Source organism: Poecilia reticulata, chromosome 15, assembly GCF_904066995.2.
Source record: "Poecilia reticulata chromosome 15, P_reticulata-male-v2, whole genome shotgun sequence".
Taxonomy (NCBI): Eukaryota; Metazoa; Chordata; class Actinopteri; order Cyprinodontiformes; family Poeciliidae; genus Poecilia; species Poecilia reticulata.
The window spans coordinates 18,240,460-18,264,465 of NC_088844.1; the positions used below are offsets into that span (position 1 = coordinate 18,240,460).

General features: G+C 36.8%; 2 protein-coding genes across 4 annotated transcripts in view; one reads left to right on the forward strand and one right to left on the reverse strand.

The window, feature by feature from the left end:
• mcph1 (microcephalin 1) overlaps positions 1 to 22,654 on the forward strand; it is a 34,588-nt gene extending 11,934 nt beyond the window's left edge. For all 3 annotated transcript variants that reach the window (XM_008429778.3, XM_008429779.3, XM_081616653.1), the window contains exons 14-15: positions 21,814 to 22,051; positions 22,143 to 22,654. In XM_008429778.3, coding sequence (XP_008428000.3) covers positions 21,814 to 22,051; positions 22,143 to 22,195 — 291 coding nt within the window. In that variant the 3' untranslated portion in view covers positions 22,196 to 22,654. The remainder of the gene's footprint in view (positions 1 to 21,813; positions 22,052 to 22,142) is intronic.
• angpt2a (angiopoietin 2a) lies at positions 558 to 13,650 on the reverse strand. The gene is made up of 9 exons (XM_008429777.3): positions 13,072 to 13,650; positions 9,448 to 9,603; positions 8,486 to 8,607; positions 8,149 to 8,387; positions 7,320 to 7,447; positions 6,881 to 6,982; positions 6,044 to 6,210; positions 4,472 to 4,602; positions 558 to 1,922 (listed from the first exon to the last, which is right to left on the reverse strand). The coding sequence occupies exons 1-9, from the start codon at positions 13,327 to 13,329 to the stop codon at positions 1,750 to 1,752; spliced, it is 1,476 nt and encodes a 491-aa protein (XP_008427999.2). The 5' UTR covers positions 13,330 to 13,650; the 3' UTR covers positions 558 to 1,749.
• Positions 22,655 to 24,006: the final 1,352 nt, after the last annotated feature.

Genomic DNA, 24,006 nt, shown 5'->3' on the forward strand with positions numbered 1-24,006 from the left:
TCTCCTTTTATGGTGCGTAACTGGAATATACCGGTGTAGTAATGCAGCAGATGACGTTTAGTCCTACACATGTGAAACGGTTCTGCATTGCCTCTAGGGCTTTTATGAGGAAATCTTGGACAGCTCCTTAGTCAGAACTTCTCCATAAACTACCCAGGTTCCTGGATAGTAATTACTCCTCATATTTTATGTATTCCCTGGGGTACAAATCTGATTCAGAGGTCCATGTATTTCAGCCACGCTTCATAGTAGGAAAAACAAGAGAACATTCAAGTGAGGCAAATATGTGTCGATTTGCCAAAGTTACTCAGTGGCAAAAATAAAATAAACCTTCCGAAAGAACTTTAGTTTCAGTCAATGTGAGCTTTGATCAACAAGGCAGGAAGGAGTGGTATCCTAGGGTTACCAAGTCTCCATAGTAACCAGCTATTTTATCTTCACTACTTGTCTTTACCAGGTGCGCTAATAATTGTGGAGTGTGTATTGTACAGAGTTCTGCTGATGGCCGGAGTCTGAATTTTTGCTGTCCAACAGGTTTGATGTAAGCGCATAGTTTCTTTTGTTTGCTTTTTTATTGAACTGGCATATAATCTTCATAACAACATGGTCTGTTTATCTAGGACTCTGCATCATTTTAATAAAACATTATAAATACAAGCTTTTTATTTAGAAATGTTCCCTGTCCCCCATTTTTAATATATCATGCATACTTGCAGGAAGTACACATAGATGACATAAGGAAAAGGTTACATTTCATTCTACTTAAAAAAAAAACCTGCTGATTTCTATGTTAATCATTTTCAGATGCTTGGTTACTGTTTGTTTATAGAAAGGAACATTACACTGATTTTGATCCGTTTAGATTTATTGTTTATGTTGCACTTGAGAAACCGAAGCAAACATTTTACTAAACAATGCAGAAAATGTTCCTGTTGAAGCAGTAAAGAGATGTGGTCAGCTAACACAAAGGAAACTTGAGTCCTGACTAGTTGATGGCATTCAACTTAAGTAACAAAATGGCTTCTAAGGCATTTCTAATAAACCCATAAAGCCAGTGTTAACAATTTAAGTTAAATCAAAACAAAAATTATTTTTCTAAAATACATTTCTATTACAAAAACATAATCATCCTGCTTGTATTTTATGAGTTCTCTCAGAATATATTAAAATATATAATTTTTGAGTTTGCTTGTACAGTCATAATTAAGAAACTTGGATTCTAACACTCAGATTTCCTCTATATGTATAGTAGACATAAATATTATCCCTAACATGAACATATAAATTAAACATCAAATGTACATACATTCTGAACAAAACAACAAAAAAACTTTTTGTAGAAAAAAACATTCCTGTGGTTCTAACATTTAGATCATAAAAATATCTGGAATATATCTAAAAAAACACTTTGAGCCAGTTATTTATCTTGTACCATGGTCTATCTATACAATATCATCTGCTGGTATTCTAATCACAGTCGGACAAATACTGAAATTATGCTGAAGTACGTATCTTTGTGTCGAACTTTTACGATGGCATTTACAGAGTATAAATACTGTGTCTAAGCTGTCAGCATTTTTTAATGTGCACAAACCCTTGAGATCAAATTTATAAAGACATAAATAAGGAGAAATTTATGTATGAAGAGACATATTTATGAAGTACTTTGGTTCCACTGGAACCTTTATTTTTGGTACTGGTGTTTTCTGGGCAGCATTTTTTGAAACGCTTCATTTAACGAACATGGGCTCAAAGCAAGGCTGAGAAGTCCGTCGGTCTGATCATCATGGTAGTCGACTTCAGTGAGTATCCTGATCCTTTCCAGTAGTACCATTTGATCCCATTGAAGCGGTTGGAGTTCTGGCCGTTCTGGTAATACATCCCATTCAAATTGGATGGGCCGCAGGCATCAAACCACCAGCCTGGAACATCAGAACACATTAATATTAATGTATACAACAGAATTTGTGTTTTAATCTCTGCTTTTTCTATCACCATTAGTGAATACTTATGTGATTAAAGGAACAGTTTAGCAGTTTTTAACTTTTCATTTCTCAAGAGGACTTCAGCAGTTAATATCTTACCTACATTAACAACTCCTCGACTTCTTCATTTAGTATATATCTGTACTTGTTGGAACTGAAGGCCGAAGCTTGGTCCAAATAGGCAAAACTTTAAGTGAACTTCTACTGTCTGAAAGTGGGAGTCTTCTGTGAAATAAACTTTTTTTTTTTTATCTTCTTTCATGCATATTTGAATCTCCCGTGGCAGCCATTCAGGGCTGCAGGTGCCTAAACGCTTTGCTCGCACAAAGTCCTGCTTATTTCCACAAAGCTCCTCCCAGGAGCTGCAGCCGAGCTTCCGCCTCATAGAAGTGCCCTCCCTCGTTTCTCCCCCCACTCAGTTCCTCTATACTAGTGGCAGCAGCAAATAGTACATATCTGGTGGAACAGAGAGTCCGCTGAACTCATCGTAGGAATTACTTTTCACTGCACCACTCATAAGTATGCTTGTAAACGGGATAATGAACAGCACTGTTCTGATGACCTGATGAAAGCGGAGTGTTGGAAAGATTAGCTTAAAGAGACAAAGGCCCGATTTTAAGTCAAATGTTTTTGAAGTCATGTTATATATATATATATAATGCATTTTTATAGCAACCGAGAGTAACATACTTACTTGATTGTGATATAAAATGGCTTTATGTGCCTGAAAAATGCATAATACCACACTTTTAAAACAACTCCAATCTCTAAATTACCTAGCAGTTTTTGCTGACTCTAGTAATGAACCTTCTAATGTCATCAGTGTTTCCATGATGCCTTTATTTAAACAGAAGCTGACTGTTATTTACACAGAAAATGGAGAAGGTTGCACCTGGTGCACCAGTGATGATACTCCTGTGTCTAGCATGTACTGAGGACAGAATTTATATTTTAAAAAACTATTTTCCGACTTGGTAACTACCAAAAAAAAGGTAAGGCCAAAAAGAACTGCCGTAATATTTCGACCTCTTCTACCACTACTTTTATTTAAGACAGTTACTGTGGTTTGCAGGGGGAAAAACAGCTATGCTCTTTTTGTGACATGGCAGATATTGTTTTGAGACTCAGAAACCAATTAATCTGAATTTATACTAAGGTGCCAAGAGCTTCATCTCCTTCAGGTAAGATATTAACCTTTTAGAAGTTGAGGATTTTTCCAGAGGTTCACTTCATAAAACCGATCCCTCCAACCGATGAAGATGAAAAACAATTTGTGACCTTTGGAAGCAACGCCAGCCTTAAAGTATATTAAAAAATACTTAAGACTTGGAGCACATTCATATAACATAAACATATGCTAATTTATGCATGAAACAAAGTTATAAGTTACATACCTATAAGTAAAATCCAAGTAGCCTCCTTGTAACTTAGATACATGTTTACTTTGTACCCAGAAATAGCAGAATGTTGTTTTTTTTTACAGTAATTAATGTAATTAAGTCAGAATTATGCTATCTTTAAAGGAGTGTTTAATCTCAGTCATTAGAAATAGTTCAGATTAAAAGGTTGTTGTATTTTTTTCCACTTTTTCAAGTATTATTGTCAATGCAACTTGATGAGTGATAGCTCAGTCAGTGGTCTGGTTATATTAGGCTTGTGGGAGTTGATTATTATACACTTACTGATACTGATGAGGAGCATTCTGCATAATTATATCCTAATTAAATCCACCCTTGCACTTCTTTTTCATTATCCAGCTTTTATCAGACTATAATTACAGGATTTTTCCATAGTTCATATCGATGAGGTTTGCTATGACATTTCTATTGACATTTTTCAGAGAATATTTATATTTTCCTCCAGAACAACTTGTACATGTCTGTTTCTAATCTTTGTTTTTGTGTGTGTATATAAATTGGAGGTATCTCTACTCATTTTCCATACAAATTTGAGACATTCAACTTTTAGTCTATTTTCTATTCATTCAGTTTTGTACTCAAAGATCACTTTTTCTTTTTTTCCCCTTTTCTGACCTGGTTCCACCCAGTCATGGCTGTGTTTTTAATGTGCCTTTGAACCCTCATAGTAGAAAAGGAGATGAGGTTACGGTTTTTATCATTCTGAACTTCTCTTGGCAGTCCCGGTTTCAGATAAAGAAAAGTTGAGTCACTTTCAGGGGGATTGTGAAGGGCTTTTTAAGCTACCGGAGGAGAGAGGGAAAAGCTCTGTTCCCAGGCTGTTAATGTCAGCTATTGTCAATGTTGAATTCCCCAATGAGCAGATCGGTGATTAAGCCTGAGCTAATTGTGCTCTTTGACACTGCCATAAAAGGTACAGCGGCCTTTAAAATGTCCTTGAAGACTTTGGGGCTAATGCCAGGATTTTTGTTCTGTGAGTGTAATTGTTTTCTTATCAACCCATTTATATATCTTTTTGGTTGCAGAATTACCCAAGCACATACAATGTTTATAGAATGTATTTCTTACCTCCTGTTGTTAGTTGTGAGCACTTGCAAACACATTTGTCATTGTCTGCGTCCTTTGTACTAAAATCACTTCCTGGCTGCCCAATGCTGCTTATTTTGCCTGCAGTTCCACTGTAGCCTTTAAGGTGTATCCTGTAGAAAGGAGAAGAAAAAATGGAGGAAGAAGAGGAGGAAGTCTGTGATTACCGTTCCTCAAAAGGCAATACTTAGTTCTTATAGTTTTTTTTTATTTCCCGATTGGGTATAAAGCATGAAAACTAAACTATTATTATTAGTTTTTATCATTTCTTTAATTACTTGTTCATTTAGTTTTCCTTGAGAATTTCATCAGCAAAGTGTTGACGTTATGGAAATGGTTTTTGTTTGCTGTTTTGCAGTTCATCCTTAAGCTTTAAGAGTAACATCAAACTCAACAGAATAAATATGTTGTCAAACAGGAATACTATCTGTTAATTTCGTACGAAGAAACCTTTTCCCAGCCCACATTTGAATATGAAGGTTTTATTATTGCCAAATCTTCAGACTGAATGTCAAAAAAGGACATTTTATGTGCTTCCTATTTTTCAAACACTGACCCGCTTTATTAGATTTTCTTTGGCCTAATGCCAGTACGTCAGTGTGGAGAACCGCTTTTAAAAAAAATTATTATGGCATGTTTTGCCTATGAGGTGTAAAGGTAACTGGTCAGCATTTACAGTTTTATGCATTTACTTTTGAAGTTGATTAAATAAAATGGCATGTGATCATTTATGCAGAAATACTGATAGCTGGGGATACGATGGTGATTAAAAATACTCTGGTGGTACTGCTTGAGGATCTGCTTACAAATTTAAAAATAACAGTGAAATGTTTTCCTAAGTTTTTGCAGCTCTAGCTCTAAAATGTTATTGTGTGTTTTTGATATTTTGATATATAGAGTAAATAAAAATATAGAACGAATTAATTATAGAATTAATCAATGTTGCCTTAATAGGAATGATGAGTAGAGCTCCGTTCGTTTCCACACTGTTTTACTCAATAAGTATAAAAAGAAGAAGCTGTCTTTAACAAGGGAAGTAAAAATTGTATTGCACTTCTTTTAGATTAGTTGGAGAAAACTCCAGTTTCTCTGGCTCTTTGATTAGCATCTGATTAGAAAGTCTGTCTATCGAAGCTGTCATAACTTCCTTTTCTTTTCTATGTTTTGTATATCTTCATACCATGAACCAGCCTGTAGTGCTTCGAAGAGTTCTTGATTTTAATGTTTTTCAAGATGGTGCACATTTAATTTGGTTGATCAAAATTACTTCTGTAATATTTTGACTTGTCTGAATGTTGACCAAAAAAAGTAATTCAGAATAATTGCAAAGAGTGAGCTTTTATGCTGAACTTCCATAGCACTCTTTGATGGTGAATTGTCTTTAGTATTGTGTTTTTATACTAATTATCTTCAGAGAATACTCTTCAAAAGCACTGTTGTAAGACTATACACTGACTTCTTTTTCATGTTAAGCAGAATTTTGTGAGCTTTAATTATTTTTTGCTTAATCAAAATTGCACGCATAAACAATTCTGCTGAAGTGCCCGAACAAACCTGTAATTTTGTGCTTCACCATCCAGAGAGAACTGATCGTATTGAGAGAAAGCAGAGTTTCCTTCCCAGTCGCTCAGCTGGACTTTTAATTTGTATGATTGTTGAATTGTCAGTCTGGAGACAAATTCATTTCCCAGCCAGTATTCACCTGACGGTTCTCCAAATCCCTGAAAAGACACAAAGAAATGTAATTAAACCTCGTGAAACCCCTGATGGCATTATTCACCTTTTTTCCTCCTTAGCAAAGCCAGCAGAGTACTACTGCCTATTTTTTTTTTGCTATGAAACTGAAAGTCCTCCCCCCCACCCTTACTGACATATTTTGTCAAAACAAAACAGACACTGATCTTCTCCACCAATACAACCTTTCAGTGTCAGGGGGGGAAAAATGAGAATGGTTTTGTAATGACTGTATTTAGGGATTATGGATCTTTTCAGCATCTTGTTTGCTCATTTCTCTCCCATTTAGAGTCATCAGCGCTACACACTACGCTTAAGGTTCATCCATACTCTTTGATGATGGCGTACCGTCAGCACCGTTTTAGACGTGCCGAATACGCCGTGGTTGAGTTGTCTCCTTTAATGATTGCAAATAGCTGACATTATTATGACTTCAAAATGCAGGGAGCCTGTGCACAACTCCCATGCACATCTTGGTTGTTCTCTTTGAATAGAGTTCGGGAAACGCCTCAGACTGACTGTGCAGACTAAGCCACGTTGGGGAAAATGGTCAATGACCCAGACTAATTCAGGCTGCTGGTATGTAGATCTGGAGTGAAAACTGTAACCTAGGTTATGTTTTTTCTGCGTAAAGAATTTCTTTTTGATTGCCTCTACCTTTTTGTACTCTTGCCACGTACGGTGAAAGTCAACACGGCCCTCGAAGCGTTTTTGTAGTACCGTCCAGCCGCCTCCTTCTGTCTCCATGTCACAGAAAGCCTTCAGACACAAAGAAAACAGTGCTGTGATTGAAGGCTCATAAATGGCCCTGAAAGTTAGAACGTGATGCTTATTTTTAATGCGATGGTGCCACCTAGTTTGTGTTCAATCAAGATGCTGTTCTGGGGAAAGAATTTAAAAGTTTTTAAGGAGATTATAGTTTTTGTTTAAGATTGCGTATTATGAGAAGTCTGTGAACATTATCTATCCACCCTCAAGAATGTAGTAGGTCTGTGAATTTTTGGTAACATGTATACTGCTTTTTTTTTTTTCTTTTTGGTTCTCATACACACGTCCAGGCCAAATATATTTAGACAATGAACTGGGGACACTTTACCTTAAACTCTATGGTGGTGTTGGGGATTGTGAGAGTGTAGACGCCACTTTTGATGTTTCCTGACTTATAGACGGCAGCACAGTCCATGTATGTGGTTGGAGTGTCTTGCATCATGGCAATTTTGGGTTCTGCAAAACATATATGCCGTTATTTTATCAGGACACGTTTGAAGAGAATTTAGATGCAATATGTAGCTCGTGTTCATATTAGTTTCAGATATGTATAATTTCATTAGTCTGTAAAATTAATGAATGAACGAAAGACATTGTTTCCCAGTTCTACATTTTGGTGAATACATCAGTGTAATTTCTGTGAATGAAACACAATTTCTCCCCAAAAAAGCAAACAAAAACAGCATATATTTTGTTAAAGTAAATATATTTTTATATGCCTTTCAAATATTTTATGTCTCTGTGTCAGGAAGGCAAATTGCCTACAAGAAAATAGCTACTTCCCCAAATCCAACTCGGTCTACAGCCACACAAAAAAAGTTTTCAAAACAAGTGGAAATGAGAAACGAGACTAGATGAGGACACAAGTTTATCTTTGCATGACATATGTTGAGGAGGATGATAAGAGTCGTGAAGAAATATCCAAAAGTTACTGCTGGAGTATTTTTTTTTTTTTTTTCAAAGAAATTAAAAACAATTTTGTTCAAAAGTTGTCCTCATATCTTGTTCTGGGGTGCTAATAAATATGGAAATTGCTCTACATTTACAGCACCTGAATAAGTAAATGTGTGCTGTGTGGGAGAGAATTGAAAGATCCCTACTTGTTCTGATTCAAGCAGTACCCATTGCCTAAAGATCCACCTGCTGTTACGGCTCACCTTGGACAGATCCGGTAGATAATATCTGTATCAGGCTGTTCACTGTGTCCAATATCTCCTGCTGTTGATGGTGTAAAACAGAGTTGTTGGAGGAAACTTTGAGCAGCTGCTGCTCCAGTTCCCCGATGATGGCCGTCTGCCTCAGTATTAGCGACTGAAGCTGCTCCGTTTCTTCTCGAAGTGTTTTTTGCTCCACTTGCCTCTGCTTCTCGATCTCTATCACCTTTTTCTCTAGAAGGCTAAAGAGGGGATAAAAGGCGATACAAAGAGCCATTCTGGCTTCACTTACTCTAGCAATTTGTTGGTAACAATTCAGCTTTTCATCGCATTTCCTTACCTGTTTTTATTGTTCAGTTTGCTGATTTCATTTGACTGGACTATAAGTTGCTTTTCCAAGTTGTTGGTCGACAGGGAATTTTCAAGAAGTTGGCGCTCAAGTCGAGTTGTGTGATGGATTACCTAGTGCCAAAGTAACAAGGCATACTTTAACAGCCTGTTTAATTTCAATTAAAAAAAAAATTAAAATAGATCTTCAGTAATTGAACTCAAAACATGTGGTGTTTCGTTGTAAAGGAGCACCGACACTGTTGATATACTGTGAACAACAAATTAGTAAATGCAACTGTGATAACATTGATGACTCAATGAAAAACCCAAATTTAGCTGGGTTTTCCATTAGATGATGAAGTTGGAACACAAAGTCCTGTTTGCACCTCTAGATTGAACTAATAACCATTTGCAAAATGGAAAAGCTGCACAGGAAAGCACAGCTATACCACAATACTCTAGACGTACCTAAACAAGGGCAAACCACTGAAACCCCACATATTTTCACACTCCAATGTATTGAACTAAACTCCGGGGTTGTTGACCTTGCCACTAATTTCCCAGTTTGGAGGAACTGAACTCAGCAAAACGCAGGTTGTTTACATGGATCCTGGCTGTGTGTCTCCATTGGAGCTGTTGATGTCTTTGAACAGACGGATGTCTGATTGTGACAAACTGATAGACCCCTTCTCTGGGAATACGAGTGTGCTAATAACAGGAAATGCTGTACAGTTGGCTCACACAAGGTCATTGACGTGCAGCCACAATAATAAACTGACTTCGTCATACATGTTTTTCTCCATTGCTTATTTTTTAACCTGCCGAAGCTATATTATTCACCGCAGCGTGTCACAGAAAGCGCTTAAGTGAGATTTTGCTCGCACAGAACAGGAAGGGTGAACAATTGTATGTTGCTTTGCCTCCTGCATGTTATTTCCATGTGTTTGGGAATAACAGAAGGTCCAGGCTCACCTGCGCTTCCACAGTAGTGAGTTTCCTTGTTTGCTCAGCAGTTTGACTCAGCAGGTTCGCCCCAATTTCAATCATCGTAGCCGTGTGGTTGTGTACGGCAGCCTGTTGGAGCTGGAGCACGTCATGTTTCATGCTGTCCTGTATGTAGTTCTCCAACTGCAACACAGATAAAAAAAAAAAAAAGTTAACCTGAGGCAGTTTGTAAGAGTTATTGATCTTTTCTTTCTCCGCATGACCTGCAGTTTTATTGTTCATTGATGTCAAGGTTCATGACAGGCGCTTCACGCTTGCTGTGTTTTAATATAAATTGAAGAAGAAAGGGCTCCACCTCTGTTGCTGGAGGAGAAATAAAAGTTAAATCAGGAACCCAATATGTCTTGCTTCATACTCTGTTTACCAGCATCACAGAACAGGGGCATCTCAATGAATTAGAATATTATTGAAGAGTTATGTTATTACATTAACTTATGTCTCTAAACATAAGTTAATTACATTCAGACTGATGTTTTCAGGCCTTTGTTTTGGTTAATTGTGATTTTCCACAACATTTGAGATTTGCATTTTTTATCAGATCAAGAAGAAAACATTTTAATACAGAACCGCATGCTTAATGAAGAGTATTTTTAATACATCATTAAAGGTTATTTGTTAAAGGCACTTTAAATCTGACAAACAAGCCTCAAATTCCCATTTACTAGGATGTACCTGTATATGCAGGGCTCAAGTAGTTCTGGTTAACTAAAGAAAATAAATCCACTTCTGTTTCTTCAATTTAAAGTCCTTTTGAATGTAAACTGCTGAAAGTCCTGAAATAATCGGTTTAATAACAGGACTGCCCCTCCCCCACCCGTTTCTACGCTTTACCATGACTTATAAGAAAAAAATATTTTGCCTGTTTGGAAATTCTTTTACAAAGGTTTGTAGATGAAGTCTGCATGGTCAGGTGCTGGAGGGTGATCATAAGGAACACCTGAATTCAGTAATTTTATGAGAGAACCTTTGGCTATATACCTTACTTTTGCAGCAGGAAGAATAATTGTTTTTATACTTTTGACTAACGCAGCTTGTTTTAAACATTTTTGTCATAGCATGGTATTTAGAAGAAAAAAAACTATTGCAAAACAAACTGAGTCGGTTGATGATGAAGTCTTACATATTTTCTAATATTACTAAAATTTAATATTTTCTTTCAGTGAGCTTTAATTCAAATTCTATACCACAAAGCAATTAGAGTTGTGACGTAGCGACACACATTCCCATATTTGTTCTTATCTACCTTACAGAAAGGCTAGATTTAGACTGAAACTAATCATTAAGTTATTTCCTGCTGTGTGTTCCTGAGCAGCAATCAGGTCACACGACTCGTAAACAGGATGGAAGTGTTGAGTGAGGAGTTACATCCTTCATTACAGTCCAACTGGAAACCAGCGTTGGTAGGGCTCTCTCTTTGTCACCAACACCAACATTGCATAAGTTTTCCTTCTCTTCCACTCTTCCGTTCATAACACCAAAACATTATTACCATTTGGAAAGAACTTCAGCTAAGATGTTCAGTTTACGCTTTTGTTTGCCCTCCTTTTTCTTGTATCTGGTGTGTTTATGTTCTTGGGTACACACAGATGTGTGGAGCATTATTATTTCAACTGTGTGGGAGGATATCCGATTGACAGTTCGTGATCTAATCAGTTGTTTACTCCGAGTGCCTGAAAAGCGTCAGAGAGGAATGACGGAGTTCCTCAATCACGAGAAACGTCGACTTCTTTTGTCTTAGCTGTCATCTGCCGTTGGAGAATGAACGCTCATTGGACAAATTAATAGATTGATTGGTGATGAGTTTAAATTAGCATTGGCACACTGCTTTCCGTTGACCCTGAATTGTTTGAAGTTATTTATGCTTCTCTTTCATCTCGCCATGTCCAGAAAAAGGTTCACAACCTTGTTGAGCCACTTTACTTACAGTTAATTGAGCCTAATGCATCATTCATTTATTCAGCATTCACTCCTCTTTACTGTCTTATTGCTCCTCAGGGTCTTATGGGACTGAAACAGTTTGTCATGTTTTTTGTGCAAAATAAAATTCTACATCTTAAAACTGGATTTTCAAATTTCAAGCTATTCTGCAGTGGAAACTTCATGTCTGCCGCAACATAGAAGAACAGAGTATTTTTATTCATAAGCTGTGTTAATAAGTGGAATTTATTATTTTGGATGAGAAAGGATGTGGATCAAATAACATCTAATTTCTAATAGGTTGTCATTTTGAAACTATAGTTACTAGGACACATATATTTTCTTTTATTCCTTATTTATTCTCTGTTTATGATTTTCTTTTTTTTACAGGTTATCCTGTTTCATCAGTTTGTCCATCTGGAGTAAGGTTCAATGCTAGAAGTAATTAGGAATGAATGTATCAGTCACATTGATTCCTAGGCCACATTTTTTTTCAATGTACAGTGAAATATGACAAAAGGTTACCAGGACATTGTCATTTCTTACTGTGTGGAATAAAATTAATTTATGATTTATCATAATGATAAGCTCTAATTGATTATGTTTGCAAACCTTTTTAACTTATCACTATAGTTATGTTTTTTCTCAGTTTTTTTATTATTATTAGTTTATTTAAATAAATTTTGCTATTATTAATTAGTATATTTCAACATATGATTTAATGCAAATACTGGGTGCAGTTTAGCTGTAAAGTGTAACTAAATGTTCCTGGTGCACTGGGGTAGTCTCTTATAAAATAGGGAAGGTTTTGTTTTTGGACTAACATTTGAGTTTGTGGGGCTCTAGTTTCACATAGTGACAAATTAATACTCAACAAGTTTTTGATATGATGTCACTTTCGTTATACTAACATTTGCCACTAAATATTGAGATAAAATTTAATTTCATAACACTTTCTTACCAGGAGAAATATACAGTCTCCTTTACCTGCACAATTGGAAAAATGTCTAAAGTAGTCTGATACACATACAGTTAAGTTTTTATAGACACATTATCATCCCAAAGTAGTCTTCTGAGAAATGGTGTGCTTTGAAACATGCCCCCTGTAAGTGCATAAGAGGTGCTGTTAGAGCTTGCTTTGACATGTGAGGCAACACTTGAGTTTGTACGAGTGAATTTCGCTGTCTGATGGTTCTCATGCGGTCGACCAAAACTTCTTTTGCATGAGATTGATTTGATCTATTTGGCTCATTTTGTTTGTCTTTAATCTCATAATGAGGAAGTGAGATTAAAGTGATTTTGAGAAGAAAAACATTTTATTTATCTTTACAAAAAAAAAGAATCTTTAGTAGACAGAGACAGAAATGCATCCTGCATCTGTGTTGAATCTTTGTCACTCAACTTTATATATCCATATGACTTTGCATGGCAAAATCAATACACAATTAGTAACAGCTTTGTAGGCTTTCATTAAATGTTTTTCACTATGAGACACATGGACTATGGACTGACATTGATGTTTCCACTTCACAGTTTTTCTACACATTTCTCTCAAACAGCACTGATGTTTCTTGATTAACTGATATGTTATGTTTTTTTTCCTAAAAAATTCTAAATCAATAATATAAAAGCTGACATTGGTAGGGAGATATTATGATGCGAGAAAAGGTTTACCTTAAGCAGCCACTGTGTGTTGTTCTCCATGCCCATCTCCAGTTGTTCCAGTCTCTGAACCGACTCGTCGTCCATTGGTCCATCCTTTTGATCAGGATAGTTGTAGGTGCTTTGGCAGTTCTCTTGCTCAGGCAGCAGAAAAGTGTAGCTACACGGGCCGTTTTGGATCTGATACTGTCTCTTGCCAACAGCACCATACTGTGTTCCCAAACCAAGGCAGAAACTTAAAATGAGCAAATCCACATTAAACATCTTCATTACTCTTTGCTCAAAAGATTGTAGAGATTGATTTTTGGTTAGTTTTTGTTTTTAGTCTTCTCTCATTAGAGGTCTTTCCCAAGCTGCATTCAAGTGTTAACAGCTCTCTGAAGTTTCTGCAGGCTCCTTTTAAAAACCTCCTTGGTAGGTGGAGAGAAAGCAATCAGACATTTGAGGTAGCGTGTCTTTACCTCAGTGGTGCCGGACTGCATGTGCTCGCCTTTCATCAGTCCCCCGACCACTTGCTAAAGTGGTCTAAACACTAACTGTGAGTTTAAACCACTCCCCCCTTTACTGTGACCAGTCACTGTGAAAAGATGTGAAGTGGAGATTCCTTTCAGTACTCGCTAAACACACAGAAGCAGATGCACAGACTACACATCCTCCGCTATATCCTCTGCAGATCACACGTGTTGTTTTCAGGATGCCGCCATGCACATTCAGCGCAGTCTTTGATGCTAACAGTGTCTTCCCATTCATTGAAAATTGCTTCCCGGCTTACAACACACATACCAGACGCTTGAACGGGAGATTCAACGGAAGGCTTTTGTTTCCTCTTATTTCTTCCTTTGTCCTTTTAAGAGGTTGCATTCATTTTATCATAAGTGTCCAGTCTTAGCTAGTTTAAATATGAATGTGAGCAACCAAAACTGACCAGAGTTTTTCAGTCAAGCTAAAATCATGCGATGTCTATGAGCTAAAATGTGCATCTTCTAAACTGTCATACATAAACAGATTAAAAAGTTTAAATAAAAAATACGGCATGGCTGTACTAAACAGTTTAAACAATCATTTAGGCTTTGATCGTTCAACTTTAGGCAAGTCTTTAAGTTACTTCAGGGATGTTTCCAGTGGGTTTTTAGATTTTTACTACAAAGAAGATTTTTACTTCTAAAGAAGAAGAGCAATCCCCTAACTTAACGTCTCTGCTCTGGACTGGCTTAATTATTGTGGACAGGACCATATTTACTCAGTATGACTAAACCAGTCCAGAGCAGAGCTTTAAATGAAACAGCTGTTTGTGTTTTTATTTGACACCAAGTATAGTCTTCAAAATTGACACTCTGTACTTTAAAGGATTGTAAGGTAGAATAAACACTCCCAGGTTTGGCAAGTGTGTTTCAAAGATTGTGAAAATGATCTGACCTGAGTTTGACCAAATGCCAAAAAAAGAGAGAAAAAATAAGCCTTTACCTCTCTGCCAAATCAGAAGCCAACTTGAGTCTCGTGTCTTTTTATGATTTGTGTAACGTGAATAATAACACCCAACTCGGTTCTGTCAGATGTAAAAATTGAATATGTAGCAACTTGTGAAATGCGTTTTAGTTGCTGCTGCTGCAACCTGAAGTAATCATTTGGTGAATTCTAACAAAAATATAATTTGCTACATCTTTGTGAAAATGTAAGTGGTCTTCATATCATAGGAGAACAGTGCTGAAGTGACTATTTTAATATCCGAGAAAGTTGTTCCCTTTTCTCTTGGCATAGAAACAACTTGTTGGGAAGTTTCTAACGTTAATTTGATGTTTGTGGAAATTGTTTAAAAAGGTTTTACGCCAAAGTGGTCTTAATTGTTTCAGATGCGCTCCAAAATGATCTGTTCTGTAAATTAAATGCAGCATTATAAGACTGCTTCCCAGAAATATGTCATGGTAGGTTACATTACTACCTGTTGGAATGGTTATCATGAAAGATGCTTACGAATGGTCTTCTGCAACATTTTCCACAGCCCAAAGATTTTTCAAGAAGAAAACAGCTTAATGCATAATTCCCTCTGTATTGTATATGACGTATGCAAATATTAGTTCAATTCAACCACCTTTTAGTGTCAACTACAGCACAAATCATTCTTTGACGGGAAAGCCTCGGACTGGCTCTCTGCAGAATTGTAGGAAGTGAGCTGATGTAACCCTGGCTGTATGAGGGAAATGCAACATATTTAAGGGGCATTACTAAAGAGGAAGGACTTGTCGTCATTTTAAAAACACCGACTTTGTTCAGGTGCTCTGGCTGAGTCAGTGTCATGGGACGTTCATTTGCACCACTTTTTTGCGTCTCAGTTTGCTTTATGGTTTTTGACGGCACACGGGAGGCCGGGAACAGGAACAGTATTCATTTTAACAGCTTTACCTCAAGGGGCCATTCATTCACTGAATTTATCACTGGGCCACATCCTATGCATACCACACGCCAGACTGTTTCCTCATGCTGTGAGCACAGGGAACATCTGCTGAACTGTCAAGCAAACACTGCACTTCACTACATGGGGGATGTCGAGATCAATTCATCCTTGCATGGTCACAAGGCAGCGAAGGCTGTCTGCCTGCTGACTCGCTGTGCCCTGCAAGATTAATGTTACTGCAATATATGGCAGCAGACATATCGACTGGTCTGCTGAGGTAAGGATGTGGAGTTTTCATTGTGAAGAAGAGTAGGTCTGTTAATTTCAGGAGCCCAAAGGAAGTATTGATATGTTGCAGTAAAATTTGTTGAGATAACATTTCTATAACAGTAACAGTCATGCAGTGAATGTGAGTTTTTATGAGTTCTTCAGCTCATTGTTTACCATCAGGAGTGAGTTTGCCTCTGGACCAGTTGTCATTTTGACCCCGGTTGTTTTTTCCATTTGTTACTTTTACTTCTTTCCAAAAACAAATGGCATGGCACATTTTGTACTCACCATGCATCAGTTCGTACCCGGCAGGGGGGTGGCATTTATACACTCTATTCACAGTGGTATTTTTGTTTTCAGTGTTCTACTATGTCAGCAGTAAAGAAACAATAAAATATGACTGCCAGTAGATACTATTTACCAGCAGGAGGCAATTAGGAACCTTCATCTCTTCACTTTTTTCATACAGTTTTACCTCTGTAATCCATGTGCTTCTTTGGCCTTTCAAATATCAAAACATAGCTTTTTTTGGTGCCTGATAGACATTATTTTTTAGACGTTTAATACTTTTAAAAAATATTTTACTATTTCTTTCTGAAGAGATGAACGGATCAGGATTTCAAATGAGTAAAGCATCTTGTTCTGTTCGAAAGCTTTAAGCTAGACACATTATTCATATTTTAACTATACCAGAATATATAGCCATCACTAAATAGCTGCCCTTAAAAGACTCAGTTTAAATGTCACAGTTTTGATTAAATAAAGCTTTTCTTGCCTCAAGCTGATGACATTACTAATTGTACTGCTAAGCTGAACTCCTGCTTTCCACAACAAGTTGTATCTAGGGCCATACCTTTAAATACATATTTACAATTTATATACATGTAATGTGTTTAATCTCACTTTTTGGATTAATAAAATAATACTGTTTGATTGGATTAAAATGCAGGAAAATGCCATCTTTGTCATAGTGCGACTTACAAATAAGTGTCTTGAGAACTACATGCCTCAGAACAGGAAAATGATATCCTCCTCTTTATAGAACCCCATTTAAAAATCTGATCAGGTTTACAAAAAGGACACAAAGAACCAGTAGCTTTTAACTTACTGCTGTGTCCACACTTTTGACAGCAAGACCATAAAACCTACATATCTGCATTCCTCAAAACCTTGTGCAACCAGTTGAATCAAAATCATTGTGGTTGGGCTGACATGGTTGTAAGGGGTTCTGCTTCATTTCACCTCCTTTAAATAATTTGAATGCATTCAGCTTGTAACATTCACACAGCACAGGAAATTGAACTCTCTTCTCATTTTGGTTTGACTTCAGATCATGGCATATTTAATAAGATGCCTAAAAGGGGACCAGAACCAAAATAAATGGAAATTGAGATTTATACAAATTTTAGACAGTACAAAATAGTTGAAATCAATTAAATATGAATCATGTTCATGAAAAATTACCTCCAGAATTTATAAAAAATAATGAACCATGTCAAAATATTACTATGTTGCGGTGAAATTTCATACTTCCAGAATTATTTGAGGTACAAATGGAAGTAGGAAGAAGTGAAATGGAGGTATGAATTGGTGAAAATGTGATATTAATTTCTGACCTACTTCTATTTTTTTTAAGTGGAGGCCACACACAAAATCTAAATACTCAAATCTCATAGCTATTTGAATGTAATAAGATCAATCTTTTTAGCAAACATTTAATATTACACCGTATTTCCTATGATATGGTCCTGATCTGCAACAGATTGGAACTAAAACAACCAAGTATCCTACACGCTATTTACTGGAGTTGTAACAGCAATCAATTACAACAAACTAAGAGTAGTTTGTAGAAAATTACTTTGACATTTTGATTGTGTAAGCAAGTACCAAGAAAGTTGTGAAATGTTCCATGGTCAGTTTTAAATATTTCACAGCAAATGACATCTCTTTTTGTACCCAAAACTAAGAAGAAGAAAGGCAAATAAATGATCTGCAGCTGTTTGAATCATTCATTACAATGAAAAATAATGCTCCATAAACCCATCTTCTCAGCAGCAAACAGGAAAAGGATACTTAAGGCCATTACTTGGTGAAAACAGGGAATAATTTAGCCACCATCAAAACAAAAAGCAGAGCTAAAAGGAAGTCAGTATTATTGTATGTGGTTTGGCTGAGAGTGATAAACACGCCACATGAATAATATTACATAATCATTTCCCTCTATTATTGCTCAACCTAAAAAATTGCATTGGTTTGCTAACGAGGTTATTGATCATTTGTAAAGCAACAATTTAAATGCTGCCTCTACTACATTTGCTAGCCAAAATATTAAAGGGTTCAGTCTTTTTCATCTGTCCTAAACTGATTAAACTGTCACTTTGTGACAGCATAATCACACATTCTGCTTCTCCCGCTTAGTTCTACCATGTCTAACTAATCACTCTTGCTGTAATTAAATACACTCACTGAAAGTAGGGATGTGGGTAGCAGACCCGCTGGGTTTGATGAGGGGCCACTATGAATATGGATTGTTTTGGTTTATCCCACGGTTACTTGGTCAGACGAGAATCTGTTGAGTCTTTTAGACTGATCAAAGCCTTGAGGTCTTTGTTGGCGTTTCTGTGGCTTGATTGGCCCCATTGTCCTGCTGTGGGGAGACCACCATCATCAGGGAGTGCCGTTGCCATGGGGGGTTGGTGGTACAGGTCAAAGTGGCATGCACATGAATACAAACACCCAGGATTTTCCTTCCATCACTGCATCGCGATGCATTCACTTATTTTAAATGCCTTGACTGATTGGCGCATAATCTTATATTAAATATGCCAGCACTACTGTTGGTTCTTTTTCAAAATAATTAGGAACTTTAGCACGCGACAAATGAAGTGACGTTTTAACATTCAGCTGAATTTACAAGTGAATTTTTAATGCAACTGGAAGCCAGTTATAAAATTAAATTTATGTAAATCTAAACTGTCTGTGAATACAGCAAAGCAAGTAAATGTCACTGAGAGTTTGCTGAAATGGTGTGTTTGATTAAATTAATAGTGAACAACATTCAAGCTTTGATGGTCATTCATAGAAAAAGAAGACAATGTTCCTGTAAAGGTTAATTTCAGGCCAGAGTCTTTGTTGGAAACATTATAAAACAATTACTGTCTATTGAGTGTTGCCCTTTGCTCATATATATATTCACAAGATGTGTTTTTCCTCCAGTTTTAAGTGACATTTAATTGCACTCTCATTCTTTGTACCCTAAAATGCCTCAGTAACCCCCGATTTCTTGACACAAGGTAAAACTAACAACATCAGAAGTCTGCAACTTTCTTTCCAGGTGTTTGACTTAGAATGGTGTAGATTGTCCCCTTCAGTTTGTTAACCGACCCTTGTTGAATATGGAGCAGGCCTTACTTAGAACCATGCTTGTCACTCAGCAAGTCTGAAAACAAACAGACCCTCAAAGAGCTCCTGTTTAGTCTGGCAGGACCCGGCAGAGCTGTCATTTAGAACAGGGTCGCAGAAATAGCTCAACTGGATTAATTAGTCTTCAAAACTTACAACTTTCATAGATTGTAAAGAAGTTAAGATTCATGATTTGCATACAAAGGTTTATCTCTAATAGCTACGACAACGGCGTTCTGAGTTTTCATTAAGCAGTAAGTTTCCCTGTGGCATTATGATTATGGATGAACTGTTTTGCGGGTTTTGAGGGTTTCAAAGCTTGAAAAGCCCTTTGGTGTAGCTCCAGCAGCCACCTTCAGGCCAGCGGGAGTACTGCAGCATTAAAATAGCTCAAAGGAGGCTGCCCTGTCTTAGAAATCTGCTTAAGGTCAGAGTGGAAAATGTATTCATATAAATTGCCGCTCATTATTTGAATACAGGTTTTAATTGAAGTAAATGTATGTATTTGTAGCTGTACAAATATATTTTACACCAATATAATGTAAGTTAACAGAAGACTTGGTGTTCTAGTAACTTTTTCAAAAGTTGATGATGATCTTTATTTAAAAGAACATATCTGCATTACTTGGAAAAAGTGCAGGTCACATTTTAAAGTGGCCCAAACGTATTTGGCCTTATTTTAAAAAGCAGTTGCCTGTCCGTTTAACATTGTAACTTAACACTGAATAATAAAACCCTTTTATAAATTGGAGTTCAGTTTAAACCCTAATTACTCCGTGGCCTGTAGGATCAAAACATTGAATGACATGGTACCTGGAGGGGTTCTAATTTGAAGATCACTGTTGACCAGAAAATCTTTTCAGATTAACCATAAAATATCTTGATTATCCCCAGGATCTTGGGGAAAATATTCTGTAGACTGGTGAGGCGAGAAACAAGGCCTTATGGTAGATGGTAAATACTATTATTACTATTATGTTATGCATAAAATTATTAAAGAAAAACATCCTTACTCACATAAACTAAGATTATCTTTGATAATAGGATGATCTGGAGATTAAGTAAAAGCAGAAGAAACCTTCAGAGGCCAAGTACCTTTTCACAGCATTATTGCCAAGTCATGCTCATGAAATTAAAGATTAGTATCATCCGTTTCTGAAAGGGTAGAGTATTGAGTGGCGTGTGCTGTAAATTAGTTTTCTTATGACCCCAGCGATTCTGGATACAGTAGATTATTTTCTCTGTGCTGTACTTCCCTCGGCAGCCTCATTCTGATTTTGTAGGGGTAATGTTTATTCAACATAAATCATGATCATAGACGAGAACATTTTCATGCGCCACAGTCTGCAAACCACAGTGAGAAATAACTGATGATTTGATTAACTAAACCAATTTAATGAACTGTGGGGCATCTCTGATGCTTCACATTTTTATGTAACGCAGAATGTGACTTGGGTTGGGGTTATTAAAAAGGTTTGTCTCGCTCAGTTTCACACTCCTGGGACTGTGTTGCTGGCTCGCTGTCATGATTTACAGGAGCCCTGGAGTATAACTGAGCCATTGTTAAAGTTGTCAGTAACACCTGTGTTTTTCTCCTGTCACATCACAAAATAAGTGTTTCAGCCCTGATGTTTGTTAGTGTTTCTATAATAATAAAATGAAACCATGCTTTCAGACATTTCTGTAAATATATAAAACATTTAAACATCACAGTTACACAAGTATTCACACGCTTTGATTTGACATCTGAAATTGAGCTCAGGAGCACCTGGTTCCCTCTGATCATCCTTGAGATGCTTCTGCAATTTAACTGGAGTCCAGCTATTGTAGATCCAGTGCGTTGCACATGGTTTTGAATGGAGCGCACTGCTCGATAGAGCAGAGCAGAAACCAGGCAACAAAGTCAGAGCAGCTACCTCTGGACCTCCAAGGCTGAATTGTGTTGAGGTACAATTCTGTCGAAGAATACAAAAGATGCTGGCGGCACTCATTGCCATGTTGAGTGCTGCCAACATTCCTTCCTTGTATGTTTCAGCAACAATAATTTAAAAAAAATTTTAAACATTCTTCTTACGTTATTCAACATTGGCTCCTTCTTCAAGAAAAACTGGACATTTAATGAGTCTTGGCTTGAGAACAGGGTTTTTTGAATTTGGCTAAAATCTGTTTTTTTGTAGCTGTTATGCAACAGTTTGTACTGTAGGCGTTGGGAGTTTTGTAAACTAGGTGTAAAAAGACTTGACTCACATGCTAAGAGACACCAGTTTAGGGTTACAGTCGTATTTATATTTTTAAAGTTCAGAAGAACATTAAATATAAGCTTTTAAGTAGTTTTAAAAGTTTATTTTTCTTTGGTAATGTTGATCTTAATTGTCATTCGTAAAGGTATTAAAATCTTCCTGAAATTTGCATTAGACCTGTTTTCCTAATTTCGATAGAAAATGTTTTACATTTACGAAAACAAACCCCCAAAAAACCCCATGAAGGTTCTTCATAACTATTGATGGGTGTGGACAAGAAAACTTATGTGCAAAGTGTCTTTGTGTTCATTTCAGAATCTATGACCAGTGTCTCTGTGTAGGAGCATAGTCCCACCACCAACATAAAGTTGTGCGTCATCTGCATATCTGGAAATTGATCATTTAATCACCCGGTGGAGTTCAGAGTTTAACTGCCTGTTTCTCCCGCAGATCTGTCGTCTCCAGAGGCACCTGTCTGCAGGAGAGCACCAGCAGGACCTCTTCCAAGACCAGCCACCCATATTTGTGTCTCAGCGCTCCCAGCCACCCACTCAGAGTCTGGTGGAGCTGATCGAGCTGTGTGGAGGCACAGCCTGCAAAACGGTTCGGCAGGCAGGTATCTGCGTAGGAAAGTACAGTGGCAGGAGGCCAGAGGGCAGCAGGATCCTGTCAGAGCAGTGGATTCTGGGTAAGACGGTCCTCTAACGTCTGTGATAAAAGCTAAATTACTGCTTCAGGGTTTTAATGCGTTTCTCTTGTTTTGCTCTGTTCTTTTTCAGATAGCATAACCAATCTGAAGATCCTACCTTATGACAACTATGACTTGGAATAATGGGGACTAATTGTTTGGAGTTTTGTTCAGTATTGTTAATTTTTCTCAGCGCCTGCTGTGACTGATTACACGACAGGCGCCAGCAATCTCCTGCTGTTCTTCTCTTTTCTCTGTTACTTTCATGGTTTGTAAGTGTCTTCATATAGTTTATATAAATCTAATCAAATATATTGCTTTTCTAAAACTTTGTTTGCTATGGAAAATGTTTACTACTCAGCAGCAGCATCAATTGTGCTCTTGTTTATGTTACTGTGAAGCCTGACAAACTGCCTTTGCAAGCTGTATGTTGGTACCTTGCCATTTATGTGTTTACATTAAGTAGAAACCACTACAGGCTGTTTGGATATTAGATAATGTGACTTTAGAAAGACTTGCTTAGCCAGTTCACAGGAAAATTCTTTATCCTGATAAAAATGTGTTGTGATGTCATTTTTAATAAATACTTTTTGTTTAAATGTGGTATTTGGGTTTTATTTTCAATAAATAAGGTTTTCAATCAGGATCATCGGTTATTGGTGTGGCTTGGACGCCCTCTAGTTTGATAGATTTTGTTGACCTTGTTTATTCTTTTGACAGAAAAATTATTGCTTTAGATGACTCTGAGTTTCAGATGGGATTTTAGAGTTGATCAATTTGTGTACTTCACGGAAAGTACAGAAAACCCTGAATATGTGACAAGTGTTCGTGTATTGTCAGCTAAGATGGAATCTTCCTACACATTAGGTCAATGTGCATCTTTATCAAGGCAGGATTCAATGTTTATTTGACTTCAGACACTGAGACTGTTTATCTGAATGTGCTGTCTCTTAAGGTCTTATGATAAAGCGATGCGGTCAACTTAACTTGCACTTTACAGAACTTGTCTATCTAAACATGATCTGATTGCTATAAACTTCTTTTTTTTCAAAGTTTATTTGATAGGGACAGACACACATTTACATAGACAAACTGAATGAAACAGCAGTCCCATGTTAGCATCATGGTGCAATAGCAACAGCTAATTCGCAGCACTTGTCCCTAGATGGGCTTTTTTTTTCTAAAAATAATAACTCTAAAAATTGAAGTGAAATCATTTGAAACAACACGACATAATATATTCAGAGAAGTGTAAAAAAAATAAAAAATGAGTACAGGTCTGTTTTTGGCATAACCAGAGTTTTGTTTGATTTTTGAACATACTAAAACTGGTTACAGACTTTAAGTGAACAGGGAGTGAGTTCCAAGCTGCAGATCCTCTCACAGACAGTGCACTTTCTGAAATGCCACCAAATTCAGATGACAGAAAATGAAAAGGTCTGTTTTTTGTTTCCAATCATTTCTTAAATGTTTACTTGCCTTTTGATTTGTTACTTTTGAATAGATTAATTCTCCATGTAATCCGCTACACCTCTTATTTGTGCTCTCTCTACTTGAAGTCCAAATAAGACCCCAGGTAATAAATCTCTAGTGTACAAAAATGTGGTATTTTTATAGAGCTTTAAAGTACATTTGTTCTGAGGTGAATATCCCTCTGAATAAGCTAGTCTGAGCAAGAAGAAGGTTAAGTTGCAGCCAGGACCTGTATTATTAAATCAATGTGCCCTTACAGTAAGCAATATTACCATTTAATAACCTCTTCAAAGTAGACGTCCATAATTCCTCTAAGAACACATCAAATCTTTTCAGATTTACGAATGAAAGCATTTTTCTTAGCTCTAGCTTAGTTTATATTGATATGTTAGTTGTAGAGTCCTTGAAATGTAATTTTTACTTGCATCAGTGTACTGGATATTGCGTTTTAAATTCTATTACTAGTATGAGAGAATCCAAAA